This window comes from Meles meles, chromosome 18 (assembly GCF_922984935.1).
Source record: "Meles meles chromosome 18, mMelMel3.1 paternal haplotype, whole genome shotgun sequence".
Classification (NCBI taxonomy): domain Eukaryota; kingdom Metazoa; phylum Chordata; class Mammalia; order Carnivora; family Mustelidae; genus Meles; species Meles meles.
Genome location: NC_060083.1, coordinates 7,433,247 through 7,453,983, shown reverse-complemented (window position 1 = coordinate 7,453,983; position 20,737 = coordinate 7,433,247). Strand labels below are relative to the sequence as shown.

At 50.8% G+C, this 20,737-nt stretch overlaps 1 protein-coding gene across 1 annotated transcript in view; it reads right to left on the bottom strand.

Annotated features, from left to right (window-relative positions):
• The window catches only part of LOC123929356 (myosin-13), a 118,711-nt gene that overhangs the window by 63,454 nt on the left and 34,520 nt on the right, over nt 1-20,737 (bottom strand). Inside the window, exons 29-39 of the mRNA XM_045984910.1 lie at nt 19,015-19,211; nt 18,470-18,653; nt 17,929-18,094; nt 17,172-17,296; nt 15,853-16,161; nt 15,568-15,771; nt 13,412-13,537; nt 12,941-13,111; nt 10,634-10,738; nt 10,455-10,550; nt 8,946-9,080 (exon numbers count right to left, since the gene is read on the bottom strand). Of these exons, the coding sequence (XP_045840866.1) occupies nt 8,946-9,080; nt 10,455-10,550; nt 10,634-10,738; nt 12,941-13,111; nt 13,412-13,537; nt 15,568-15,771; nt 15,853-16,161; nt 17,172-17,296; nt 17,929-18,094; nt 18,470-18,653; nt 19,015-19,211 (1,818 nt within the window). The remainder of the gene's footprint in view (nt 1-8,945; nt 9,081-10,454; nt 10,551-10,633; nt 10,739-12,940; nt 13,112-13,411; nt 13,538-15,567; nt 15,772-15,852; nt 16,162-17,171; nt 17,297-17,928; nt 18,095-18,469; nt 18,654-19,014; nt 19,212-20,737) is intronic.

The following is a 20,737-nucleotide window of genomic DNA, read 5'->3' as shown; positions in this document are numbered from 1 at the left end:
CCCACCACCTCCGGGTCTCCTCCCCGGTTTCCCGGGACTGCCCAGAGACAATGGAGCCCCCCCCAACCCCTCGCAAAAGGCTTTGTTCCAGAAAATCCTACAAACTATGTTTGCTGAGAAAGAGCAGAGCAGGGCCAGTTTCACACCTTAGCATCTCAGCAAGGATCCATCCATCAGATTAGTAAAGAGTCCGCCTGATCCCAGAGGCATAAAACTGTAAGACATTGGACCGCTCTTCACAGAGAAATGAAGACTCAGAGATTAGAAATTCCTTTTCATTACCCTGATCGGGGGCCTGCCTGACATATCATACGTTTTCACAGGGCTTTCATGGGTACCAATATAGTGGCTTAGGTTTTAATTTCTTTTAGTAAATACATTAATAATAACTGTCGATGTGGCCATGTGTTGTTTGTGCCTTTGCCTTTTACGGGGTGCATAACCCTCCAAGCACCCCTAGACACTCTGGCTGTGTGATATCAGGCCAATTCTTAACCTCTCTGAGCCATGCCTGTAAGGAATAAAGTAAGAGCCTGTGGCAGAGAGGAGTTTGGTGAGACCTGAGATGATGCATGTAAAGCTCGTATAAAAACCACCTAGCCCATAAAAAGATCTCAGTTAATGTTAGCGGCTCTTATCATAATTGTGCCCATAATATATCCCGACGGTCCTCTATTACTAAGCATTTTTGGTTATTTGGGATGATTTTCTTATAAAAATGCTGTTAGGAACAGTCATCCTTTCTGGCAATGTTTAAGGACTGCCTCATCCACGCTAGAACATTCTAAGATGACGAAGAGCGGGCCAGCACTTGACGGAGGTGGCCCTTCCGTGGGGGAGAGAAAGCAGCCTTCCCCGGGCCCGATGGGAGACGCTGTGGGTTTGCAGACGGCTGGGAGAGAGCACGGGAGGCAGATAACGATCAGGAGCAGCTCGGGCAAGCCGCTGACATTTTAGATAAATCTGGACTGCCTTTGAGAGGAAGGCACTGTTCCCACTTGTTATTTATTTCACGATTACTTCCCAGTCCTTAGAACAGCTCCTGGCTGGTCTCCGTTGCCTGTTGAAGACATGAGTGTTGCTCGTCCCTGTCCAGGCCAATGCCTGCCGTGGGCCGGCCCTGGGTTCAGATCACAGTCACGTCCTGATTTGGGACCAGATGTTCCGTCTGGCCCCACCCGGACCTCTCCTTCCTGACTCATGGGACAGGAAGCTCCCAGGCTTCTGGGCAGCGCCTCTGAGCCCTGGTCTTCCTCCTCTGTCAGCAGTGAGAGGCCCTACATGGAATTCAAGTCGCTGGTGGGGGAAGGAAATGATGCTATGTTAGGAGAAGTTAGGAGAAGAATCTCTTACTTAGCAGGAGTGTGGAAGGCCAAGGGGGTGTCTGCTGGGTCTGGAGGGCCAGCTGGTTGGACAGTGAGTGAGAAGAGCCATCCCATAGCTCTAGGATACTAGAGCTCAGAGTCGTAGATCAGTGGGGCCCTATCATGGAGGGGACAAGGGAGGTAAGTCAACGGCAGAAGGGTCGGGGAAATGCCAACTGGCATTTTTTGGTGGCCCACTTTGTGCCAGGGGTTCAGAGCCATCGTGGGGACTGACCTACACTTTGGCCATGAGAAGGCACCATCAGGCCACCTCCAGAAGTGACAAGCAGACTCAGTGGTCACGTGCTGGTGATGTTCATTGCTGGTCCCTCTGGGAGCAGGAGCCTCCCCTGATAGGAAGAAGAAGGAACACCCCTCCTTATTCTCCATTCATGGGGCTTGGGTGGGGTTGACCCCCGTGATTCGCACCCAACCAATCCTAAGCGCCTACCCTCCTACCACTTCCTGACCGGGGGCCTGACCATCTGGACAATCAGAGCCTGTGAGACCCAGCCCTGGGGCGCCTGCACAAGTGCCTGGGAAAGAGAATTTCTTTCTTCTCGGCTGCTGGTGTAAGATTTTAAGACAGAAGATAGAAGTGTGGCTGTTTTGGAATCGCCAAGGGGCAGGCTTCTTGGGAATAAAGTTAATTTAGAGGAAAGCAGAACTGAAGCACCGAAAGAAAGAAAAATCAGAAATCACTGGAAAACCTAGACCTACCCCCATATTGGTGCAGTCCAGGCAGCTGGAAGGTTGACTACCCTTGGGGTTTTCATTGGGGTGAATCTGTAAATCTTCATTTTTGGTTGATGCTTGAAGCTGACTTTCTGTCAGAGCGGAATGAATTCTTAAGACCAGGGCAGAGCAGGGGAATTGGGGCCGGGGCAGCAAGAGTCCACTTCCCTTCCCGTTCTCCTCGCTGCCCCACACTCTGAAGGATGTAAATCCTTATCCCTGAGAAGACCACTCAGTTTGCTTCCTTGAATAAACTGACCTAGTGGGATTGGTGGGAGGCTGGTGGGAGAGGAGGGGGGGTCTGGCCCTACATACCCCGGTATCTGTATGTACAGAATTGTAGATTGGTTTTAACTTGGATCCTACTGGTTCCACTTGAGGCTGGTGAGTGTTTAACAGGCTAACAAATAAAACAGCCCTGCATTGCAGGGCTCACCCATTTCTGCAGTGTTACTATTTCCACCACGGCCATGGCAAGCCACCAGCCTGACGTCACTGAATGCAGGCATTGGAGGAGATGGAAGGACCCCACCATTAAATAGGATTCCCACCATGCAGCCTTAACAGTTGTCGATAACCTTAAGGCCATAAGCAATAATAAAATGTGGCAAATAATTAGGAAGTCAAAAGTTTTGATTTTTTTAAATGACCTTTGTTTTTAATACACTTCATCTCCTTGTAAGTTTCTGTAATTTAATTTTTAATAATATCAGGGTAGAATGAGTGGCTCGGGAAATTTCCTAAAATGTTTACGGTCGGCTCTTGTGAGCTGGTACGAGCTGGTTCCAGTACACCTAGGGGGCCAACTGGATCCCAGAAGAAAGGACAGCGTTCAAGAGTGATGTGTGCCTGTCTGTTACAGTTTAAATAAACGCAAAAGGACCTGGAAGCAATCTTAAAATTTAAGCTTGAATTTGGTGAAGGTCTGTATCCGGAAGCCTGCAATGAAACTGAAGGTATAATTACCTAGCTGGATGGAATTTGGGACCTAGAGAGGTCCACGCAGTGCGGCTAGGTAGGGCTCTGTTGAAAGGAGACTGCAAAGTTCAGTAAGCACCCTAAGAGAGCCATTCAGGATAGTGCTTGGGGCCGGGCGGGGAACGCTGAGGAAGGAGGCCTGCCTGCACCTCCTGTTTCAATTTTTGGAACACTGCGGACTTTTTGACTTTTGTCAGTTGCAACTTGTGAATTGCACCTCCCTACCTCCTGGAACACATTCTTCTACTTCCCAGGGGAACTGAGATAATGTAGCATCTGGTCGCTGAATAGCCCATCATGCAGTAGATAGTTTAACTCTGTCAGTGGCAGTGATAATCCTTTCAAAATAACCCGTGTCTTCTTGTGGTTTTGCTGTTACAAGCCTGTACTCCCTGCCTGTAATTTGGTGCACGCTTTCGATTCTGGTAAACTGGGTGTCTCCCGGATTTCAATCCCGAAGACCCCAAATAAATGCTTTGGCTCCTTTGCCTCCTCTTCTTCTTGGCCAGCACCTCTTAACTTGGCTGGTCCTGTTCGAGAGGAGGGTCATGGGGCCCTGAAATAGATGTGCAGGACGGGGATGGGAGGTGGGGAGGGTCCTGCATCCGGCAGAGATCCCTGCAGGAAATAGATGGCATGCCCAGATTAGCATAATGTGACAGTGTTTGTGGGAGATGCACCTCCCGGAGGTGTGGCCAGGTACTGGGAAACTGCAGGGATGCCCTGGGACTCCAGGTTTGACATTTCAGGGCTCCATGACCCTGGGGCTGAATGTGCAAGCAATAGGCAGGAAGACCAGTTACTGGAGATGGGAAGCAGGAGGGCTGGGGGAGTTGCACGTCTGCTAGGAAATGGGACCTTTGCCTGGAGATCTGCAAGGAGGGACCCAGGGAACAGCCTTGGACTCACTCTCCTCCTTCCTGCTTTTCTATCTCAGCAACCCATTGGCTGGACCCACTTGCACCGGAGGGCAAGGAAGCTGGCCCTTTCAACCTCTTCCGGAGACTTGAGAAAGTGGAGGGGTCTGAAGGGTTGGTCCAGTGGCATAGGTCTTGATCTTGGGTGTCTCGCTGAGGCGCGGACACCCTGATCCTTTGTCTTGGGGCTAGGAAAAGGGTCAAGGCACCTACTTTTGGAACTGCCTTAGGCCACCTTCATCCCAGAGCCATGAAGGGTCTGCTCACCTCCCCTATTAGGAGCAGGGGGCTGTTTCTGAAAGTGTACTGCCTTCTAACCTTGGGTCAACACTACTCTTCCAGCCTGGGAGACGTTCCTGGGAGGAGGAGAAGGCGCCTGGGGAGCAGACCCTTGGCGGTGGTCCCAGCTTTTGCTGCCAGAGCCATTCACTGTCTCTGCCTGGCCATTCACTCTCCTGCCCTCCATCTGGAGATTCTTTGGGACCCTCTTCTATGGACACTCAGCTTGGGGAGCCCTGGCCCCTGGGAGCCAGGAGACTCTGGGTGTCTGTCTCTGACACTGTACTCCTTGGGATTACAAAACCCTATCATGAATAGGAATTTTCTCATCTGCAAAACCAGGGGCCCAGACGGGATGATCATGATTCCCGAGGACACCTCGGATTCTCTGAATATCTCTTTTGGAGACTTTGGTGGGAGTGCACTCTCAAGGTCATTTGTATAACGAAAAGTGTGTCCTTCCACAGCCAGGAGGTGGCAGCAAAAGCCCTGTTTTGAAGGGGTCCGGGGTAAGTTTGGCGCTCCAAAGCCCAGAGACCCCCTGTCCCAGTTTGGTGGCTGGGCTTCTCTACTGAACAATAATTTAATGATGGCCACAGCCATGCCATTCTCTCTGCCATTATCACTAGCAAGACTATAGCAATGTTACCTTCAGTTTGGGTCATACTGCACCACTGAGGAAACCTTTTGCCCAGTATCACCTAGAAATTTTTCAACAACCCTATTCCACAGGTTGAGGCTCAAAGACATCATCTGACCTGCCCAAGGACTTCTAGAAAGGCTGACGCGCCAAGACGGGAGTGCACGCGTTGGTCTCATGTGCACTCTACCTCGCCATGTGGGAGACCCAAGGCAAGGCTCTTTCTGCCACCCTCTTGTTTTTTCCACAGAGTTAGAGGAGTCACAGGGGGTCAACCAAAGAGCCTGAGGGTCCAGCTGTCAGCTGAAATTCGACATGCAGACACTGGGAAAGAAAACTCACCATGTTACTCCTTTCTCTTCTTCCGGTCCTCAGAAAAGAAAATTAGAAATGTCTCATCAGGGCATACTTGGTGTCTAGGTATGGAAGGTTCTCATTCATTCATTCATTCATCCCTTCATTCCATGATTAGGATTCTGATGTAGTAGATACACAGTGAAGCACTGGGAAGGGTAGAGGAATGTTCTTTCTTTCTAACTCAGACATCCTGGGATATAGGGAGCTGGGTAAATAGAAGAGATCTCTGGGTTCATTTTAGGGATCCCCAGGTGAACCGGGCAGTGTTTGAGGGGGATGAGCTCCCGAAATTTTGTTGGGATGTCTGAGAGGAGTGGAATTCCATAGTAATTTCTTTTTATTTTATTTTATTTATTTATTTGACAGAGCGATCACAAGTAGGCAGAGCAGCAGGCAGAGAGAGAGGGGAAGCAGGCTCCCTGCTGAGCCTACGAGAGAATCTGATGTAGGGTACAATCCCAGGCCCTGAGATCACGACCTGAGCTGAAGGCAGAGGCTTAACCCACTGAGCCACCCAGGGGCCCCCAAATAGTAGTTTCTTCTGATGACTGCCAACCCCGTGGCTTGTTATCTTCTCAAACCAGAGGAAGCCCTAAGGGGACAAAGCTAAACACAACTGTTGTACATCTGGACCCATGTTACCTTCCACTCCTGTCCTGAGGCCGTGTCTTGTCCCTCTCCACCATGACGACAGGTTTCCAGAGTGCTACTGATGTTCGGGGCTCTAGACCAAGGGTGCCTCTTGAATCATCTTATTTACTTCTCAAAATAACCCTATAAAGTACCATGTTACACCCCCATTTTATGGGAGGCAGCTGAGGCTTATAGTCATGAAGCCACTTGCCCCAAATCGCAAAGCTAGTTCGTGGTGGGGCAGGTCTGGGACCCGGGGCTCTTAACATTACATCACATGGCTGCGCAGGGGCAAAACCCACCATTGTGAGACTGTGTGCTAAACAGAGGGTCTGAAGAGCTGCGATCTCTTCTTTTCAACCCTGGATAAGCTATAGGGTCAGCAACACTGCTAGAAATGAGAGATTGATATCAGCCTGATCTCCTGATGGGCTTGTTGTGTGGCTTGAATGGAAGGGAGAAAAAGGAGCATGTGAACACTCAACACATTCACAAGTGTTCTGTGTATTTGAAATTATTGGGAGGGCTGGACCGGGGCGGATATCTGGGGACCTTGAGAATGACCTCAGTTTCCTCGTCTGTAAAACTGAGGAGGTTGAAGAGACCTTTTTTAAATAGACTCCTCCAGTCTTGAAGTTTAGCACTGATGATGATGGTGGTGGTGATGATGGTGATGATCCTGATGACAATGGTGACGATGATGGTAATGATGGTGGTGATGATGTTGACGATGGTGATGGTGATGACGATGATGATGATGGTGATGATGACATGATGGTGATGATGACAGTAATGGTGGTGATGATGGTGGTGATGATGGTGGTGATGATCCTGATGACAATGGCGACAATGATGGTGATGGTGGTGATGATGGTGATGATGGTGGTGGTGATGCTGATGACAATGGTGATAGGGATGGTAATGGTGATCATGATGATGGCGATGGTGATGATGATGATGGTGATGGTGATAATGGTGATGGTGATGATGGTGATAATGGTGGTGGTGGTGATGATGGTGATGATGATGATGATGGTGATGATGATGATGGTGATGATGGTGATGGTGATAATGGTGGTGGTGATGATGCTGCTGATGGTGGTGAGCCTGCTGCTGGTGGTGATGACGACGGTGATGGTGATGGTGGTGAGGCTGATGATGATGTTGATGATGGGGATCATAATGTCAGACATATGAGGTCACCTGATCTCAGAATAATTTCCTGCCACCATCACTGCTGCCAAGTACTTCACCTTCCTACCCCACTGTGTTGAAAGCATGTGGGGTGGGCTGGTGATGAGATGGAAAGGAGGATCGGATCTAGAAAGCTAGAGAGAAGAGATGACACAAGACGTTAGAGGATAGTGTACTTATCTTGTGCCTGGTACAGAGTGAGCCAGTTTTGGTTTTATTGAGATATAATTCACATACTATACAATTCAATGGTTTTCAGTATATTCACAGCTACACATCCATCCTCACGATCAATTTTAGAACATTTCATTGCCCCCAAAAGAAACTCTACACCTTTTGTCGCCATCCTAGCCCCTCACCCATTCCAGGGAAGCTATGACTTTTATTATTACAGAATAAGGAAGATGGGGCTCAGAGAGAAGACTGACTTGCCCAAGGCCATGCAGTTAGCATGTGACAGTCCTGGGATTCCATCCATGTTTGCCAGAACCCAAGCCCATGCACCTGGTCAGTATGACCATTGAGGAAAGTCAGGTTCAGAGAGCGTGTGGCCAACCCAAGGCCAAGGCCAACCCAAGGCCATGCATTTATAGCTATGAAGTGATCCTGTTCTTAATCCATTCTGCTACATATTTACCCTTCCATGTAAGCAAATCAACACAATCTGATCAGGATCCGGGAGTGAGCCCCCAAACCGACAGAGGCTTCTCTCTTGACACTTGGGCCAGGCTCGGCCTGGACTCTGGAAGTTCACAGCCCACCTACTCCCTTCACATTTTGGCTCTGGGCACCGTGGGAAGGATCTGTGCAGGTGGGACAGAGAGAAGACAGCTGGAAGGAGAAGGCGGGCAAGACCCTACGCAGCGTTTCCCAGGAATGAATGAGTTGGGGTACACTTACTCCCTGCTCAGTTGTCATGGGGAACAGTGGATGTTCAACACAGTCTCTTAGAAGGACGGGATGGAAAAGCAGAATTTCTTAGCAGCAACACTGCCTGGCAGTCTGGGACCCAGGGCGTCTCAACTCCACCCTGCCTCGGGTAACCACAGTCGGAGGACTTCATCTACTTGACCCAGTGTCCCTGTCTGGAAGTTGAGAGAGAGACACTGGGGAAGTGAATTGAAACAATTCTGTGTTCCAAGGAGAAAATGTGCTCTGGTTACCTGAAAGGGGCTTTATTTCAGTGCGAAGGAAGCCGGTGGCTTACTTGGCGGTGGTTTTTCTCTGCCTTTCCTGCTGGATCCAGGGGACTTCCTCTTATTATCTCATCCCTTATTTCTGTGTACGCACAGCAGATCGGACACGCCTCTCAAAGCACCCCGAGCAAGTGGGATGGACCATGATTATGAGCACGCAGAGGCAGAGAGACGGGGAACAAGCAGACTTTATTTCTCACCACACCGTCCCTCCCCTCTCCCAGCGTGTCGCACGGCAGCGGGCATCGGGAAGGCCTCATTCCTCCAGCTTCTGTGGGAGGAAAACAATCAGGAAATTAGTCAAACCCAAGATAAGGCTGAGTACTGCCTTCACCCGGAGCAGCTGGAAAGGCAGGAACTTCTGGAAATATATCGAAGAACAGCATTGTTTCCCTTTTTGCATCATAAAAACAAAGCCATGGGTCCCTGGAGAGGGATGAGTCCCCTGAAAAGCAGGGGGCTTCCCGGGCAGCGCCTCTTACGACAGGGAGGCATGGGGGTGATAAGACGTCTGGTCGGCTGTCCCCGGCTGCTCATTGTCCCATGATTCTGGAACCAGCAGGGGCCTGGCTGGAGGGGTGGCCTCTGTACTCTCCCTGGGTGCTCCCCGGGTCCCGGCCTCAGGGCGTCTGGGGAACACGGCTGCTCTCACCTGACCCCCCACATCTCGGCTCTTGGCCCGCAGCTTGTTGACCTGGGACTCGGCGATGTCCGCTCTCTCCTCCGCCTCCTCCAGCTCGTGCTGGACCCTCCGGCACTTGGACAGCTGTGTGTTGGCCTGCTCCTCCTGAATGGGGAGATGGAGGGACGAGAGGCAGTCCCTCATTCTGGCTCTGAGGTTCCTTGTCCCTGCAGGCCTCCATGGGGAGCTGGGGAACCGGGAGGGCTTGGACCCTGGATTCCCTGAGGGCAGAGGAGGCTGAGCCCAGCTCTCCTGGTGCCAGGACACCACTCCTAGCCCCTGACCATGTATGCTGTCTGGCCACCTTGAGGGTAGTGCTGCCACTCCTTGGACCTCTGCCTGTTCCCCCACATCCCTGCTCTGCTGAGACCCAAGCTCTGAGTCCTCCCAAGGCACCTGGAAGGTCAGAGGCTAATGCCCAAATCCCCCTTGCCCTGGCCGTCTCCCAGCACTGCCTGCCTGTGGCCAGGCCACTGTCCCCACATCTACTGAGGACAATCTGAAGGTTCTCGAAGAAGGTGGTCTCCTGGTACCCTCCCTCCCAGACAGTCTTGCTGTGACCATCCTCATCCAATGGGCACAGATGCCTTCCCCTCCATTTAACTAGCTCAGATCTGCTTCCCTGTGGTCAAGGTGGAACCACGAGCCCCTGGGCAGGGAGGGAAAATGGACGAGGAGAGAAGCCATCTGCTCAGTCATTTTTGGGTCCCCCAAATTTTGTTCGTCAGAACCCTAGTGCTATGGGCGGCTCTGCATACAATAAAAAGGTTCCACGTTCCACCCTGGTTTGGGGGTGGGGGACAAAGCTGCATTCTAGAATGGTGTGTTCACTTTGAAGAGTGCATTACCACCCATCACAAAATCTGAGAAATCCTAGAAAGCCACCAGTTCAACTTTGCTTAACCTAGAGTTTCCCAAAGTATTTCTTTTCTGTAACAGAAAAAGTCCTCTCCACCTCTTCCCTACCCCCACCCCCCACCCTGCAGGCCAGCTTTCTGCTAGAATATCTCTGAGGCCTATTTGATCAAGGGCAGCTCCGGAAGGGTGGGTGGGAGGGAGGCAGTGTAGGGAGGGAGGAAAGAGGAGACAGTGGGGACGAGGGTGTGATGTTGTAAACCGGGATAAGGGGCGGATCTAAGGTCAGGTTGCCAGTTCAGGGAGGGTTGGTGGGGTAGGCTGAGCTGGCTGGGGCCTCAGGGTGAGAAAGGGCAGGCAAGGGGGGCTAGAATGTTCTGGGCTGGGGGTGGGGGATAAAGTGATGGGCGGAGCCACCTTAGATGAGACAGGAAGCACGGGGAAGGTGCAGCTGAGGGGCGGGCAGCCTTGTTTAACACAAGCCAGGAGAGAGAAGTGGGCAGGCGTCCCCGATTTGTAGCCTGTAGAAAACCTGGGCCTTAGGCTCCATGACAGGACAGACTCTTGATGAAGACTGGGGGGGTCCCTAGGTGGGCGCGGGCTTCCAGGGCCCCCCCTACTCACGGCCTCCTCAGCCTGCCTCTTGTAAGCCTTCACTTTGGCTTGCAGCTTGTTCACCAGATCCTGGAGCCTGAGGATGTTCTTGTGGTCCTCCTCGGCCTGCAAACATAGCACCGTGCCACCGCCACCGCAGCTTACACCGGGGTCGACCCGGAGCTCACGGAGGGTTTGGAGACACCTACCTGGTAATTTAGCTCCTTGACCTTGCGTTCATATTTATGGGCCCCCTTCAGAGCCTCGGCCCCCCTCTTCTGCTCAGCATCCAGCTCACTTTCCAACTCACGCACCTGGTTTTTTGGAAGGGGTGGAGAGAGCCCAGCGTTTGGGTCAGAGCAGCCAGACTTCTCCCATGGTCATTTTAGGGTGAACTTGGGATCCCCTAAATATAGTTTGTAAAAATGTCTCCTCCTAGAGCTCAGGAAACACCCTGGGCACACAGGGCCACCACTGCTGGTGTGGTGGCCTTGTGCAAAGGAGAATAAGATGCAGCCCTTGGTGCCCCCAGCAGGGCCACTAGGCTGGGCTTGGCCAAGGACGTCTCTTCCCCTGGGGGAGGCAGCTTGGTGAGGCCTGGGCCTCAGCCCCGACTCATCCCTGCAGGTGAAGCCTGTGTGAACATTTTGGGGGGCCTGATTCCTGACCAAGTGAGGCTGCAGGGGGTCAGGGAGAGAGCCTGGGCCAGGAACGGTCCAGGTGTGTTCAAGCCATGGGGCCAGCTGACTGATTCCAAGAGCCAAAGCAGCTGCCCCTAAGAGTGAGTTTCTATGGGTTTAGAATGGAGACTGTAATTCCCACTCCATCTGCCTCAAAGGTGGGAGTCAAGTTAGACAAAGCATGTGAAAGCGTGTTTTAAATGATAAAGCACTCTGCCAATAGTGGTCAGTCATTTCATAGCTCTTTCTGGCTTTCCTGAAGTCTTGAGGGGACAGGACAGCCACTGAGGACACAGGTCACTAACTGTTGTCCCGAAGCCACAGTCTAGAAAGAGTAGAGATGTGAGTGTGGTGGCCAGCCACAGGGAATCCCAGTGGCCACAGACACGGACAGCCCTGGGCTTGTGGACTCACCAGATCAACCTTGGAATCCACCAATGGAATAGGTTAACTCTGGGCACTGTTCCAAAAACCATCCCTACTGCCCCCCCACTCACGTGCCCTGGGAAGTTGTTTACTATTAGGTTCTGCGAAACATCTGGGTTCTTGGCAATGCTCTAGTGGCCTCAGCGAGGTTTGTGGGACTAAAGATAACGGGGCAGCTGGGGCTGGAGGCCAGTCGAGGTGCCTCCCATGCAATGAGGGGGATTGGCTGGCCCAGGAATCGAAGAATCACGGAGGGAGGCATGGGCTCTAATCCCTCCCTCAGTGGAGGGATCCATGAGGACAGGCTAAGCTCATGCAATAGAGAATGACTGGGAAGAATTAGAAGTAAGAATTTAGAGAATTTGGGGGGAAGAAATTCTGACTTCCGTTACTCATGTGCCTATTGCCTTGTTGTTTTTTAACAACAACAACAAAAAATCGTTCACATTCATGGTGTGCATGTGCTGGTGACCACATCCTTGGGAGGCCTGAAGCCTGAGTGCATTTGGGGCGCCTCCCTGCTGAGGGAGGTCACCTCCTTCTCTTCCCCTGCCCCTCACCCCCTTCTCCTCCCATGCCATCATTTCCTCCCTCCCAGGACTATAGAGAAGATAGAACAAGCTGCCCACCCCCCAGCCCCACAGAACTGGTAATGGAGCCATTTGCGAAACAAATGAAATAAACCATCCCCAGGTCTCAAGGGAAAAGCAAGGGGTCCTGGCAACAAAGGAAGGCTTTCTTGAAGAGACAAAAACAAATACAGATCAACTCCTAGATTCAGAAAAAAGCAAGACTACCTCTGCGCTGGGGATAGAGTTTTTCTGCGGAAAAAATGTGGGAGGAAGTGCCAGTCACCTGCCCTTTAGGACGGAGGAGGGAGAAGCTTCCCAGCACTGCAGCCTGACTGGGTTCAGAGACTGAGAAGTCTGGGACAAACGGGAGCCTGGGGGTGGGAGGTGAAGAGAGACTCTAGACTTTACATAGGATGGGCCATTGTTCCCCCAAACAGAGGCCGGTCCAAAATGTAACTTACGTAAGCTACATAATGCTATGAATGCAAAGTACATTTCCCCTCACTTATATGGATCTGAATTCCTATAAAAACAGGATGTGACTATTTGCAAGTGTCTTCATTCTGCAGCTCCTGAAGCACGAGTGTTGTAAGGGGTGTGTGTGTGTGTGTGTGTGTGTGTGTGTGTGTGTGTCTGTGAGTGTGTGTTGGGATGGAGGAACCAGTGAAGGAGACCTAGGTGGGCATATTGGCATGTCGTCCTCAGACCAAACTTGCATGCCCTCCATCCACCCCCACTCTCCCGCAACCTAGTTGTTGGACTGGTGTTTCTGCCCAGGATGGCTGAACCAGATATCACTTTGAGAACCAGAATCTTCTAGAACCTTCTAGAACCCTACCCGGTTCTCCAGTTTCTGGATCTGTTTCCTCCCGCCCTTCAGGGCCAGCTGCTCAGCCTCGTCCAGACGGTGCTGCAGGTCCTTCACCGTCTGCTCCAGGTTCTTCTTCATGCGCTCCAGGTGGGCGCTGGTGTCCTGCTCCTTCTTCAGCTCCTCGGCCATCATGGCCGCCTGATGAAGTTCATAGGAAGTATGAGTGGGCCACCTGGCATCCCAACCAGGAGTCCACAGAGGATGCTGTCAAGGTCAATACTGTGTGTGCTGTTCCTGGCTCCCTCATTCTACCATGACTAGTGAAGTATCTCCTCCCCAGCTGATTTTGGCTGAGGCTTCATCTAACTCCCTCTCTCTAGGAAACCAGCATGACCAACTGTAGGTCATCAGGAGACAAAGCCTACTTGCCTTGTCCCCACCTAGAAGCCCCTTCCCTGACTCCAAAAACAGGCTCTGCAAAGAAGGAACAGAGCTTACATCCGTGATGGCTTTCTTGGCCTTCTCCTCTGCGTTTCTGGACTCTTGGATGGAGTTCTCCACCTCTGCCTGGTACTGGGCTATGTCTGCTTCCAGTTTTTTCTTTGTATTTATCAGGCTTGTGTTCTATAGGAAAAATTAGATGCCAGAGGTGTAGGTTATCTTTGGAAGCTTGGAGCAATTGAGGGGGAGAAATTTGCATGGGGAAGGCAATCAATCGTGGTCATGTTTCTTTCTTATTTTTCCCTGGGGGATTTGCTAGGTACTGTTTCATTCTTGACCAAACAGAAGGTCCTGAAACAGACCCAAGAACTGTATGTAAAATGAATGAGTAACTGATAAAGGTAGACTTTCACGTGTTTGAGGAAGAAGTTAAAAGGTGTTAGAGCAAGAAAAGGATGGGTAGACCTAAGTATAAAAAAGGAGAAATAATTCTAATGATCAAGACACACCGTAAATAGAATTACAAGCATTGTGACAAAGTGGAAACGCTCCCAATGTATATTGCTCAAAAAACACTCTCTTCTTCAACTCATAAAAAAGACAAGGTAGAACATACCAGAAGAAACAATTACTCATTACTAATCAAAACTTTACTGGTTTTTTTTTTTTAAGTAGGCTCTAGGCCCAACATGGGGCTCGAACTCATGACCCTGAGATCAAGAGTGGAGTTGGATGCTTTACCCAAAGAGCCAGCAAGGTGTCCCAAGGAAATCAAAATTATACAGGTGAGGTGTTTTTCAACCATGAAGTTGGTGAGGATTAAAAGATGTGTAACTAGGGACTTTGAGGATTTAGAGGCAAGAGCTCTTATATATGCTCTCAATGAGAATAAAAATGAAGACCACCTTGTGAAGGCTGATTTACAATATGTTGCAAATGTCTTTATCCTTTGGACCATGAAATTCGGCTTCCAGCAATCTGTTTACATCTAGGAATATTAAGGAAAGAAACAATAATGGGAAAACGTGAAAATTTAATTATAAGTTAAGTTCATCGCAGAACTCTTTCTAGTGGTAAAGATTTTATTGGGAATAATTAAAAACATCCAGCCATGGAAGACAGATGAAATAAAACTGCCATATCACCCTACTGCAATAGACCACTTTTCTGCCATTAAAAATCGTCATGGTGGGGCGCCTGGGTGGCTCAGTCGGTGAAGCAACTGCCTCTTGGTTTTGGCTTGGGTCATGGTCTCGGGGTCATGGGATTGAGTGGGGTGCGGTGGCGGGGGGAACGGTAGTGTGTGTGTGTGGGGGGGTCCACACTCAGCAGGGAGTCTGCTCAAGATTTCTCCCTCTGCCCTTTCCCCCCACAATGCACACGTGTGTTCTCTCTCTCTCTTTCAAATCAATCAATCAATCAATCTTAGAAAAAAAAAGTCGTAGAAGATTACTTAAAGGGGTGGAAATAACACTCATGACACTTTGTAAAAACGAAAATACGAAGCTACAGAAACGTCGATCGCATTTTTACAAAAGTAAAATAATTACAGAGATCGAGGAGAGCTTGGAAAGAAAGGTTTCCAATGGGGACACGGTGGCTGGTATGTTTCTTCTACTTGTTTGCTTGTAGGTTCTCTATTTCGCAACAAAGAATTGTTGTTATAAAACTCTTATAAAGGTAGCTAACAGCTCACTGCTTCCTTGCAGTGTATTCAATAAACTTCTATCTCCTTAAAAAAACAACAAAAACTTTCATAAAGGTAAAAAAAATTATTTTGAAAGATAATTATTTTGAAAGATAATTCTAATTTTCCAAGATTGCAGTTAGAGGTTGCTTCCCCTGTGAAGCCTTCTCCAGCCCCTTGATGCAATAACTCATCCTTCTTTTCTCTGAGATGGAGACGTGCATGACCTTTTATCTCCAGGTTAAAGAAAGCTCAGAAATCTGCCCATCTGGAGCATAGTTATTCCAAGAACTAAGCTTTTTTTTTTTAAGATTTTACTTTTAAGTCATCTTTCCACCCCAAGTGGGGCTCGAACTCACAACCCCGAGATCTACCAACTGCGCCAGACAGCTGCCTCCAAAGAACTAAGCTTAAAGCAGCTTGGTCTTGACCGCTCGTCTGGGAGGAAGGGCGGGTGCTCCCTTCCACTGTGAGGGTCCTGCCTGCCCCCCAGGGTGGGCCCTGGGTGGAGGGAGGAGGGATACACCTGGGAGTGGAGGAGCTGCACGCGGTCACTGGCATCCAGCAGCTCCTGCTCTGACAGCCTGCGGGTCCGCTCCGTCTGCTCCAAGGCCACCTTCATCTCCTCCAGCTCCTCCAGCAAGAGGCCATTCCTGCGCTCCACGATGGCCAGCTGCTCCTTGAGGTCCTCATTGCTCCTCAGGGCCTCATCCAGGTGCAGCTGGGAGTCCTGCGGGGACAGCCGGACGTGAATGAGGCCGGAGTCTGGGACAGGGCGAGCGCAGCCAGGTCCACAGGAGCCTGTGCTCACCTTGAGCTGACCCTGCACGGTGCGCAGGTGTTTCTGCGTCTCTGCCACCTGGCGGTTGGAATGGCCTAGCTGGATCTCCATTTCATTGAGGTCTCCCTCCATCTTCTTCTTCAGCCTTATGGCGTCGTTCCGGCTCCGGATCTCAGCATCCAGCATGCTCTGCATGGCTTCTGCCGCCCGCTGGCTGTTTCTTTTCAGCTGCTCGATCTCTTCGTCCTTCTCAGTGACCCTGCGGTCAAGCTCAGATTTCACCTGGCTCAACTCCAGCTGGACACGCAAGATCTTGCTCTCTTCATGTTCCAAGGAGCCCTGATCAAAGCAGAGGAGTGATTGGGGGGTGGGGGAAGAGGTGGGGAGGTCATGGGCAGCCTCCCTTCTTGAACGGGTATTTTCCTCGCCAGTATGATAGAACGAATATTATTTACAGATGAGTAGAGGTCAAACAATGTGGCCCCCAAATGTCCCTCCTAGTAATGAACCTGGGACTAAAGCTTTGTATCTGTTACTAACAACTTTGTGTCTGGAGAGGGACAGAGCACCTTTTTGAATTAGTAAAACCTTTATTGGGTGTGTCTTTTTTTTAAAGATTTTTAAAAATTTATTTATTTGACAGAGAGAGAGATCACAAGTAGGCAGAGAGAGAGAGAGAGAGAGAGAGGGAGAGAGAGAGAGAAGCAGGCTCCCCACTGAGCAGAGAGCCTGATGCGGGACTCCATCCCAGGACCCTGGGATCATGACCTGAGGTGAAGGCAGAGGCTTTAACCCACTGAGCCACCCAGGCACCCAGGTGTTATTTTTATTCTTATTATTTTTTAACAGGGACCATAACTCAGGAGCCACCCTATTGTCTAAAATGACAGAGTAATCACTCACCCCTTATCCTGAATTACGCAAATTTCCCTAGAAACGGCTCCACCATCTGCCCTGCACTGCCACACCAATTAGGGCCTTAGGACATTGGCCCTGTTTCGACTTTCCAGAAATCCCAGTGTCCATAGACCACCTAGCGTGTGACCATTAGAACCGAGGAATTCTGAGCCAGCTCTCAGGATGCCTGCTGATTTCTTGCTTCCTGAGAGGAAGACATCGAGGGCATCACGAACGCATTTATTTATTTTCAAAAGGGGAGATGTGGTGAACTAGAGGACACCCAGGTGATGAAACACAGCACAGCTGTTTCCCCAGGGACGGCTGGATGTTCTTCCCCTTGGAGCCTCGGCCCCTCCTGGCAGGAAGCAGCCCCAGAGGTCTGGTCTAGTCCTCCCTCCTTTGGCATCCTGCCCTCCTGAGCACCCTCATGTCATGTCCCCGACACTTGCCTCCACCTCTTCTAGGGCGACCTGGAGGTCGGACTTTTCCTGCTCCACCTGCTTCTTGGTCTTTTCCACTTCCTGAAGGTTCTTGCCAGTTTCTGCAACCTGCTCGGTTAAGTCGGAAATCTCTTCTGCAAAGGACAGGCTCGATTTAGCGTGTTTGATCGGGCTCACGTTGACAGCAGAGGCATTTGCCTGGCTACCCGGGGACTGGTGATTCATTCCCATTTATGCAGGAGAGAGTGTGGTGGAACCCTTCGTGTGAGGTCTCAGCACGACCCAGGCGTGTTGCCTCACCTGAGCCATGCTGAGGGAGGAGTGGCAAGAACGCTAAGTCTTCACCAAGTATGTAAAATGGTCGCAGCGAGGGTGGGGGAGAAAATTCTGGAGACAACGTATAGAATACAGAATCGTCGTCTTTTGGGACTGGAAGGGGCTTTCGGGGACATTGGGTCTGGTCTGATTTTGCAGACCAGGAGTCTGAAATCCTAAGAGATTTGGCAGCATGCCCAAGGACACAAAGCCACGTCCAGAAAAAATCCGTGCACGATCTTGTTCTCTAAGAAGAGGTGAGCTTAGCAACTCCCTTCGCCCTTCGTGTTCCAGAAGGACACTTGGTTATGCCTGTGTCTGTGGCATTAGCAGGGCTGAGCTCCAGGGTCGACGGAGCAGACGGAAGTGTTCTGCAGGGTGGTGGGAAGCGAGAGGCAAGGGGGCGGGGGTTACAGGTGCTCCCCTGGGGTGGGTGGGGGAGGCAGCTCACCTTGCAAGTTTTTATTCTCCCGCCTCAGTGTCTCCAACTGATCCACCACTTCCTCATAGGCGTTCTGGAGCTTGAAGACTTCAGTACTAAGCGACCTGGATCCTTTCTGAGCAGCTTCCAACTCAGCCTGACTCTCGTCCAGTTTTTGCTTCCACTCTGCAAGGATCTGGGAGATGACACAGGGACACATGAACAGCAGGAAGGACCAGGGCACCTGGGAGAGCCCAGGAAAACGAGGGCTGTCTGTGGGCAATGCTGAGGTTTTACTCTTCCATCCTGGGGACTCAAGAAACAGGGCGGGGCTCTGTCCTAGATCGGGGGCCCCAGACTGGGATGTTCCCACTGGCCTTCCGCGGCATCTCAGAGTAATCTGAATTAGCTTGAACTAAAAATCCACCTTGGAGGGACTGTCACGCCTGCAAAGAGACACTACAAAGCCCAGCCTCCCACACACCGTGACTTGATGCTTGGTGGACCTCCCAGGTGGGCGTGTCTCTCGCACACCCAAGCGTGAGAGGCTGTGGCTCTCTGGGGGCCAGACCTTATCGAAGTCCCTCTGCTTCCTGTCCAGGAGGACGCGGGCCGTGTTGGTGCGTTCCAAGTCAAGCATCAGTTCATCCACTTCCCCCTGGAGCCTCTGCTTGGTTTTCTCCAAGGAGGTACACTTGGAACTCACTGCCTCTGTGTTTTCCTCTGCTTCCTGGAGCCTCTGGGCCAGTTTTTTCCTAAAAGAACCATTTTTTGGGGGGAGGAGGGGGCAAAGGTGAACTATTTCAGAATTTCGGAACTGTCAGTCAATTTGAGGCTAGAACTGGGGAAGACCAAGACATAGCATGGGACGTGTGGACAGGTATCACCTGAAGAAGCCCAAAGAGCGTGGCAGCAAAGCAGGTCACCAAGAAGCCACCAAGGGAACCAAGTGGAAAGGATAGTCCCAGGGAAGAACAGCGACGCCCTATCTGAATGCTTAACAAAAACTTAAAAGTCTGGGGAGGAAGAGACTATCTCTCAAGGCAGGAAGAGTTCTCTGTCCCCTCACTCATGTCCTGGGGTCACCACTCCTGCTGTCGCCGGGGAGCCCCGTACTTGGCCTCCTCCAGCTCCTCCGTGCGCTGGATGGCGTCCGTCTCATATTTGGTCCTCCACTGGGCCACCTCACTGTTGGCCTTGGACAGAGCCCTCTGCAGCTCGGCCTTGCCCTCCTGCTCCTCCTCATACTGTTCCCGCAGCAGGTCGCAGTCGTGGCGGCAGGACTGCAGGGCGTGGGCCAGGGCGTTCTTGGCCTGCAGGAGGAGGGTGGTGAAAGATTGCAAGGACTTTCGGCCATACTCCAAGCTAAGGTACTTTCCTCTAAACCAGCATCTCCCAACGGGAGCTGCTCCTGAGCTGCCTTCGCAGACTTAGTCATATCTGCATACATCCTGTTTTATTTCATTTTTGTCACGTTGGCTCCCTGATTGTATTTAAATAAAAGTAAACTATTAAACTATAAATAGAAAAGCACTAACATTTGCCACACAGAGAAGGGAACCCTAAGAAGAAATGCAATGGGGTTAAAGCAATGTTATTGATTACTTTCCAGCTGGGTACTTGCTATGTGCCCTGTACCTGAAGCCTGCTCTCTCTATGCCTTAATAAGGAAAATGAGCACATGCAGAGAGATGGAACCACGTTGACATCCTTTCCTTAGGCAAGCAGAAGAATTGAAACAGACTTAGGAAGGGGATCATTTTATTGTTACTTGATGCAATGCTATGGAAAGCGGTCGCCTTGAAGAAAACCCAAAAAAGTATTGTTCGGTGTCACCAAAGGCTGTGTCCCCATGCAGGGGGACTCTAATGTGAGCTGTTCTCTTTCTGTGCCTCTGTTACCTCTTCCCTGGGCAGGGGAGAACATGCCCAGAGGCCTCCTTCACTCACTTCTGCCTGGTAAAGAGGACAATTTAGCTCTCATCTTGATGGTCCGAAACAAAACTCCCTCCTCCCTTTTTTAAAAGATTTTAAGTAATCTCTATGCCCAAGGTGCTCGAACTCACAACCCTGAGATCAAGAATCATATGGTCTTGACTGAGCCAGCCAGGCCCCCCACAAAACACTTTCTGAGGCCATCATCAAAGAATGCCATTTGGGTGGACTCCTGGATTCCCATTCTCATGCTTGAGCACCTATTGCCAGCACTTATTAGACACCTGCTGTGTGCATTGTAGCTACTGTTTGGTGCTAGGGAAAAATTATTTTTGCCTAGGAGGAGTTTACAGATCTGTGGGGAGAAGGGCGTGATGAATATGAAGATCTAGATATGGAAGTCAAGAACGTGATGAGGAGGTTCATGTTCATGCATATGTCCCAAGTGTGTTCCCAGAGCCGTGCAGTCTTTTGGGAGGGAGGAGAACTTAAAATCAGGTGTTGTAGCAGGTGACGCATGAGTGATGAGGAGAAACAAAGAGGGCATCTCGGGGGGCTGGGCAGAGTCTGGCAGCCATCTGAATGGCTGAGCAGAGTGAGAGAACAGAGGAAGAGATGGGTCGAGCAGGTGCAATGGTGGTGGTGGGGGATATCTGGAAGGGATGCCCTGGCTGGTGAGGGTGTTTATCAGACCACGCTAGGAGGGGCAGAGGAGCCCAGAGGATGGAGCACCTTGGCTCTGAAGGAGATCCAACACCAAAGTCCTATGCCCTCAAAGAACAGGTTCCTACCCTCCCACACAGCAGAGAGGAGAAGTAGCAGACTTCATGCTGTAGGGCTGCCTCCAACCAGTTTTCATGGCTTCGCAGGTTCTGACTCTGCCATTCCAGAAAGAGGCATTCTTA